This window comes from Nematolebias whitei, chromosome 15 (genome assembly GCF_014905685.2).
Source record: "Nematolebias whitei isolate Nwh7 chromosome 15, NemWhi1, whole genome shotgun sequence".
In the NCBI taxonomy this organism is placed as follows: domain Eukaryota; kingdom Metazoa; phylum Chordata; class Actinopteri; order Cyprinodontiformes; family Rivulidae; genus Nematolebias; species Nematolebias whitei.
Genome location: NC_056512.1, coordinates 22,353,147 through 22,361,861, shown reverse-complemented (window position 1 = coordinate 22,361,861; position 8,715 = coordinate 22,353,147). Strand labels below are relative to the sequence as shown.

The 8,715-nt window shown below is 36.5% G+C and overlaps 1 protein-coding gene across 1 annotated transcript in view; it reads right to left on the bottom strand.

Moving 5' to 3' along the window:
- Positions 1-8,715, bottom strand: part of LOC119421101 (meiosis inhibitor protein 1) — a 98,168-nt gene that overhangs the window by 8,186 nt on the left and 81,267 nt on the right. Inside the window, exons 28-30 of the mRNA XM_037688498.1 lie at positions 4,347-4,428; positions 3,750-3,856; positions 328-459 (exon numbers count right to left, since the gene is read on the bottom strand). Coding sequence (XP_037544426.1) covers positions 328-459; positions 3,750-3,856; positions 4,347-4,428 — 321 coding nt within the window. The remainder of the gene's footprint in view (positions 1-327; positions 460-3,749; positions 3,857-4,346; positions 4,429-8,715) is intronic.

The following is an 8,715-nucleotide window of genomic DNA, read 5'->3' as shown; positions in this document are numbered from 1 at the left end:
CATACCATACCATACCATACCATACCATACCATACCATACCATACCACTTTATTTATAGAGCACTTAAAACAGTGACAAGGCCAACTAAAGTGCTGTACAGACAGAACAACAGGTAACACACAAAGCAATATACAAAATGAGGTCAATCAGAATATAGACATAAAAACGATGCAGATAATGACGACAAACCAGTGTGGAGCATACAGGATCAAAACACAGATCATCTGGTGTTTGGCGTTTATTCAAGTGGTTCAGATTATTATAATCCCTAGAATCCAATGTTGAGTTTCAAACAAGCAAACATTATTTGTAATGTCTCAGTCTACCTGTATAAGAAGCAACCTCAAAGCCTGAGCCGTCTCTTGGCTGAGCTCCTTCACCCCGCTCTTTTCTATTGTCTCGAGCACATGAAGTAGATCTGACTCCCACAGCACAGCTGCGCTACCGTACTGCAACATCTGTAAACAAGACCACCACATCTGCCTAAAGACATTAAAATACTAATGCACAATTCTGCAACACAGGAGAAAGAGAAAATAATGCTTTCAAAATTGTTTTGATTATTATTTTATTACCATTTATCTTCATGCAATGTGCAGTAAACTGATTAAACCTAATTTATTTTTAATAAATGGTGTAAAAAGCACTAAATGTCTTCAGTAAACATGAGTTTTTAAGTTCTTGGCAGTGGGTTAGTTGTTCCAGTCATTTTGGGATTCTGCCAAAAATGTAGATTTAGCTTTCTTTAGCTTTTCCCGTCTGATCATTTAATCCTAGAATTATTTTTATAATGTTGAGATTAGAGCTATGCGGGGGCTGCGGGGCCTCACTTCCTCCCACCACAGCATGGACATCTTTCCAACACTGGTTTCACACCAAGCTCAGTCACATGCAGCAGGAAGATTCTGTGGCCAGTTACCACCTTCTTGATGATACTACATGACTAATAAATGATTAATACATGACTAATAAATGATTAATACATGACTAATAAATGATTAATACATGACTAATAAATGATTAATAAATTACCAATAAATGATTAATGAATGACTAATAAATGATTAATAAATGACTAATAAATGATTAATGAATGACTAATGAATGATTAATAAATTATTAATACATGACTAATAAATGATTAATACATGACTAACAAATGATTAATGAATGACTAATAAATTATTAATAAATGACTAATAAATGATTAATACATGACTAACAAATGATTAATGAATGACTAATAAATTATTAATAAATGACTAATAAATGATTAATACATGACTAATAAAATGAACAACTAATAAATGATTAATAAATGATTAATAAATGATTAATGAATGTTAGTGTCTGCCATTCCTGCACTGTAATGCATAAAAGTTTACTGTAATCAAGGATTGATTCGAAAAGTATCCAGAAAAGGTCTTGGTTACCTCGTGTTATGTTCCAGGCACATATTGTTTTGTTCTTGTAAATAGGTTTTGAATTAGTTAATCAGTCTTTGATTGTTTTGGGCTGAGGCTTTTTCTACTCGCCCATGAATAGGCTGGTTTCAGGGCGCTCTCTTAGGCTCACTCTGTTTTTTGGCCCTTCTGAGACACTGTTTTTCTTCTCTCCTTTGTCTTGGAGTTGTGGCCTGCTGTCGATGGCCCCAGCCACCTCAGGTCATTTTTGTTAACTTTTTGTATATTTGTTGTAACTTTGGCCTGGTGGGACTGGTAGCCCTGTTTTCGTTCTTTCTTTTGTAATAGGTGTTTTTTTTTAAGGGTTTTTGTAGGTTTAGTCTGGTATCAGCTGCGGCTTCGACGGCCCTGTATAGGGTTGGCCCACTGCTGTACCTTTTTGTTTGGTTTGGCCAGCTCACCAGGACCTCCTTTAAGTTGGTACTTTGGATTTTTGTGTCTTTTTTGGTGGACACGGGAACTGGGGGTTCTTAATAATCTTCTTTTTTTCAGGAAGCAACAGTTTTTAAATAAAATGAATGTTTGAACCCTCATATTTGCCTCGTGTCCTCCTTTAATATGTTGTGCCCTTGGTGGACGTAACACCTCGTCTTTCCTAAAGTGGGATTTAGCCCACATGAAAAATGCACAGACTGAGCAACCAGCACAAACATTTGTAATCTTTCTTGCTTTTTATTTTGTTATCTTTTTGTCTGTACTAAAGCAAACTTTTAAAGGATAATGCAAACTGAATATTTGAGGAAACTCCTGTTAAATGTTTCTTCTGTTTCTTATCAAATAATTTATCATGGTACAAAAAAAAAAAGCTTTTAATTTGAAACGTTACAAGTGTTATACTTAATTTAGGAATTTGTTTGTTTACAGCCAATTGAGATTGTTGCAGCTAGGTTGATATTTGTTGTGTTGTGAGAATACATTTCAAGGATTTATGGTGCATTACTTGTCTTGAACATACAGACATGAAAGAATCAAATCTGAAACTCAAGAAACCCAATAGAGAAAACTACTCTAAAAATCTGAATCTTAAACTCTGACTAGGATAAAAATAAAATCACATAACAACACGACCTGTGGGTGGTTGTAAAGTACAAGGATCTGGCTCTGATAATAATTCTAATCCTTGCTGCATGTTTTACATGTTTCCCTGCCTTTTGAAACACCAAACCCAAATTAATGGGTCATTAAGAGGCTTCTGCAGAACTTATGTTGAGAGGTGATTTAATTAAGTGAGTCAGGTGTTTTAAAGCAAAAACAACATCTAAACATGCAGAACAGAGGGCGCAGAGGACGAGAGTTGGAAACCTCTATTAAAGAGGGTCACTATGGCTCAGGTGAGGGTTGTAATTTTAAAATCTATGATTAAATAAAATTGCTGTCATGATCTGTGGTTTCACCTCTGACCTGTTACCAACACTGCTCCTTCTTGGCTGTCCTGATTTCTCATTTTATTTTGTATTTTTTTTAAATCACTTGTATTGCAGTCCTTTCTGTACATCAGTAATAAACTAACATTTCACTAGTATCCCCTGGAGTCTACACTTAGATTGTCACCATACTCTAATGTTGACAATAAGCTGCTGTTGATCCTTCGTTTCTTTGGGGAGAGGTTCACCAAAACCCCCTAACTCGTGTCAGAAATCTTGGCTGTGACGGCAGCTTAGAGTAACAGCTGACAAAAGCTCTTTTCTTTCCTTTGCAGCTGTCACAAAACAATGCATGAAAATAACAAAAAAGGTTAAATCGTGTCATCTGGACCAGTTTCTTTAAGTGAGAAACATCTCGTTCCCCATCCAGAGGACTTCCTCAGCCTACAGCCTGCCAACCAGATCTGTCCCACAGGTAGATTTTGAGATAGATTACAACAGGAGGTTTGCTTGAAACACAGCAGTGAAGGCTACCTATGGGACAGATCTGGTTGGCAGGCCATAGACTGAGGAAGTCCTCTGATGGGGGACAAAATGCTTCCCACTTAAAGAAACTGGGCCAGATGACACCATTTAACCTTTTTTGTTGCTATCTACCTGTATGATTGAGATTACAACCCTTTTTTCATGCATGAAAATATTTAGAGGCACAGCTCCCAACAGAGAACAGTAATTTTCTTTAATTGTGATGTATAATCTTGTATTAGGATGCATAACACAACATCCATCCTCATTACTCTTGCTCTTAATGCTTTTAAATTATTTTCTCATTAAATTTTAATACCAAACATTCATTACTGCTTGAAAACACATCTTAGATTATTGCTGATTTGAGTGAAGTGTGTGTGTAAAATATCTCACAAGTGTGATGAGTCTGAGAAGAGCAGGATGCAGAAAGTAGTTCTCTCCTGAGCTGAGCAGACAACGGAGGAGGAACTGATACCACGGCTGACGAGCTGCATATTTGGCTAAAAAAACAAATATGGAGACAAATGAGAAGTCACAAGGGTTAATACAGATCAAGCTGGTTTAACGGCTCTTTTCTTCCTGGTATTTTTTGCTAAAACTACTTTCAGTCTGAAAACTGAATAACATGCATATTGTTGGAATAAATATGAACTGTGCCACATTAAGGACAGACATAATGAAAAAACATTTGCATAGATAAAACTATGAAGTAAAAAGCATGAATATTTGCACACCTTTGGTAGCTCATCTCTTTAACGAGTCATCAAACGTTTAGAAATTATTATAATTACATTAGGCAAAGATACTCCAACTAAAGTTGATGTGCCGAGAGTAAACTATTTATTCATCCATAAAGATAAAAAATATACTGATGTACTCATAGTTTGCACAAATAAATCCAATTGCTTAAATGTCATCTTTAAACTACCCCAGACATATCTTAGAGAGCATATTCATGTGCAGATTATCATCCCTCAGCCTGTTTGGTACCTGTAACTGGACTTTGTCTTTTAAGGAAGCCCAGCAGGGAGCTTAGACAGTTGACTGAGGTTCGCAGCAGCAATTCGTGTTTCTACAGGGAAAGAGACAAAATGACAGACTTCAACTGTGGGAGCACATTTCATATTAAAGGATGTTTTTTCTAAGATGAAACTCAAAGCTGTAGTTATTTTAAAACATGGAAAATGAAACTTTATAATATATGGTTTTGAAAATGTATCAAGCTTTTCCTAAACCTAACTAAAATATTTCTGTTGCTGAATGCTAATCAATAAAATGCTTCATAATATGCAGCACAGAGTGAATGAGATCTATGGAAGTTGAGGAGGTCCACAAGTATATATATATATATATATATATATATATATATTTTTTTTAATGACATGATTATCCTGCTTGTTTGTAATAAATAGGCCTGTCACAATAACAAATTTTGCTGGGCGATTGTCTCAGAAATTATTGTGATAAATGAAAATATTGTTTGAAATTTGACAATAATTAGTAATTATTGACAAATTTAAGAAGAAATGTTGATTTGTTTTGTGTGTAGTACCTTTTTTTGGACCACTGGATGGTAGTACAAGACAGTTTGAACCGAAGTATGGATAGTGAGGGAGCCAAAAGCGTGTCTCTTTAAGAAAAATGGGAGGGAGGCACCTTGACGTCACATGGGCTGTCTCTCCTTTTTTTTGGTTCTCAAAATGGCGGACGCTTGGTGTGGTTTGAGCTCTTTAGGATATCATTTGTCACACAAAGCTTTTAATAAAAAAATAGAAAAACAAGTTCTCAGCTTGTTTTTGCAGAGAAAAACAAGTTTTTACATGAAGGCACGGGTTTCAACCGTGAATTTTGCAGCTTTGACAAGACAGGAGTTTTTTTCCCCCGAGGTCAGCCTGTTAGCTTAGCTCATAGCTTAGGTTCTCAGCTTATCTGCTTTTAAAGATCCAAAAATGCACTTTTGTATGGTTAAAATGGATTTTAAAACAAAAAGAGAAAGGGGGGGGGGGGGTGTCAGTGAAGAGCACCGGAGTTGAGCTTTTTGTCATCCAGTGTCTTCTGTAGAATGAGAGACACAAAGAAACAATAAAGCCGATAAATGAAAATGAGGTCGATCATTTTCATTTATCATGCAATTAATTGATTTATTGTTTATCGCACAGGCCTAATAATAAATTGTTAAAATAAAAAGAAAACAATGGAAACTCGAGGGGTCATGCCCATGTTTCACTTTAACAGCTGCTTAAAAACTGGTGACAGTGACAGATGCAAACTGGGATGAACTGGCATGACTTCAGCAGCCATGTTTGCCATCAGATTTTTTGAGAGTGTTAGCTGAAGCAGAAAAGTGGAAGACAGTCAGCCTCTTTGCCTTCTCTCAGACTGTTGCTCTAAAAACTCCAGCAAATGGCAGCGGTTTGGAAAGCAGAAATCAGATGTCATCAAAGGAACCAGACAGCCTCTGCTTCTCCAGACAATATTTTACCTCACTGATTTACTTAAAGCTGAAACGTTCTTGAAAGAAGCTTGAAAATGTCAAACTAAACACAACTGAATTTAAAAACAGAAAGGTTAAAAAAGAGCACAATAATATTCCTATGTTAAAGCCTTCATGGTGAAATGTTTTGCGCAGAGACGTAATGTAGCCGTTACATATTCTGCTGTGATCCTGCTTTGCATAAAAATGTCATACTTGAAGGAAGCCTGTGTTGAGACGTGTGTTTGTGTGCACAAACAAAGCAACAGATGTAGAGGGAGCTGGAACACACACTTTCACACAGACACGTGCTCACCAGCAGACAGAGATGCATTCAGAAACAAAAGCGAGAACAAGATGACACTGGAGGGAGCGACTGAGCGAGGTTTTATTAATGCCTGTGTTTCGCACAGCATGCGCGCTGACAGTGAGCTCTGTGTGGTGTCCAAAAAAACACTGAAGCAGGCTAGACGGATATGTAAGATGTCAATGGAGAGTTCTACACTAATCCATAAAGCAGAGGGAAGGAGATAACAGGAACAACTCAACAGGCTTAGTGGAAGAGGGGGACAGGGAGGGAGGGAGGTGAAGTGGTTGGAGTAAAGAAAGGTGTGAAGGAGAGGTGAAGAAAAGTAAAGTGGAGAGGAGATAAGCCCTGGAGCTGCAGTGTTTCCTTCTGCAGCTGAACCAGAGGAAACAGTGAAATACTGGAAGAGGGCTTTGGGAACTGTTACACTGCAGCACAGCAGAGCAGAAGCACAGAACTCAGTTCAACATTTCAGTCTTCTACAGAAAGGAAAGATGCCTCTGCTGAGCAGCTGGAGGCTGGCATGCTGCTACACTGACAGGACCACAGGTTTAACCACAACATGACTACAGAGTGATACAACAGTTTATGGTCTCTGAGATGTTTCCTACTTTTTAATGTAACTTACTGAGTCGCTGGCACAATCAAGCATTATGTGCCACCCACAGATGTAGTGCACGAAAACACCTTCATATAAAACGCAGGTTAGTGAGACTCTAGTCTGCTGCTCTTGCACTAAGCAACCAAAGCCCTTAGGAACATGAAACAAAAATACTTTGGGCAATAAGTGAAATGTGTGTATTATTAGATAATCCTAACTGATAATTCATCAGATTAATTATTTTTACGCAATGTGATTTACAAAATGTCATTTTAATGAAACTTTTTTTAAACAACTGTTTTGTTGCAGAAAAAAAACAATTGTCCTGTCTTATGGGTTTATGTGTCAATATTTAGGAGTGCTTTTTTAACTATGGTTTATTTATTGGGTGCCATTTCTACTTTCAATAAATTTGATTTTCTATTTCTTTGCTTTGTTTATATATTTTGCATGTTTTATTTCTACAGTCAGGGATTTTCTTTTTCTCAGTTTGTTGGAATAATGTTCTTTGCATTCATAAGAGGGTTAAATTATTCCAATTAAAACATGAAAATAATGGAAGAATAACAGTTTTTTTTCTCAGCATTTTTAAGAATTGGTACACATTTTTCCATGGCTTTGACACGTTTAGGGTAATTTCACTCAGGAACAGGAACAGGAGTCTCATTGTAGTGTGCTCTTTAGTTTCAAGCTATGTTTGACCAGAATTTAAAATGGTTTGTCTCTTCATTGTTGTATGAATGTGACAGTAAAATAAAAAAACTGACAGTCAAACATTTGCTTCTGCAATTACGGCAGTAATTAATTTTTTGCCAAGAGGTAGATCGTGATTTTAGAAAAACTTTGAACTTTGCACCTGTGACAGCAACCTTTAAGTCCTCACAACTACACAACTGTTTATTGAGTATTTGACATAAAAATTTAAAATACTAGATAGTTTTGATGTCATTCTTTAAATTAATATAGACAGTCATATACATACAAACATATGTTTAAAATTTGTGAATGTTTTTCAGTTTGTTCACCTTATGACAATATGTCCAAGACCAAAGTCTTTCTGACCACACTTTTATGAGGACAATACACCGGTGTCTGCAGGTTTCAGTGTTTTGTTGTTAAACTGTAATGAACTGTCAGCGATTCTAACAACGTTCTCATGAAACTATTTCTCTGCAACAGTTCACTTGTGTGTGCTGTGATGTTAAATCATACTGCTCTTACTGTCCAATAGCTCAGCAGCAAAAACAAATGAGCCAGGAGCTCCAGTCTCTGTGCAATTCAGTGCTTTAGGAACATAGGGGACCATCTCACAGTCCTTATAATTAGCTGATGTAGTTCACCCTTTTATTGTTTTTGTACAGGCAATACTGTGGTCATTAGTAGTCCTGATAACTACATTAATTAAGTCATTTTTAGCTCCTGCTTCAGAACAGGTGTTTTTTTTTGGTTTATTAAGGACTCTTGAATGATGTAAAGTGTTGTTCATACAAAAGCGTATTTTGTTTGGACTAACAAGATGAACACTTTTACAACGCCCAAATTATTAAAACTGCATTTCCATTGCTAAAGTAGAAGCTGTTTAACTGTTGTCTGCTACGACATGCTCTTTGAACATGTGCAGCATAAACTAGACAGATCTTTGAATGTATGACTTATGTTGTATGAGTATTGCTTTCTAAAAGTTCTTCTGAATGTCTGGGATTCTTGCTCCACATAGTCTTCCATTGCTGCTGATGGCAAATATCACATGCACAAGTTGTTTGGCTGCAATGACCATCATCCAAGTGTTCAATAATCTGTATTCCACTTTAAACCACAGCAGAGTCAGATTAACAGCCCTTATAACTTTAACAGAGTCCTTCTAAGGACTATATCGTTAGCTAGCTGGTAGGGGTGGGCGATGTGGCTCAAACATAATGTTGTGATATTTCAGAGAATTCTGATGATAACGATAAATTTTGTGATAAAAAAGCAAAAA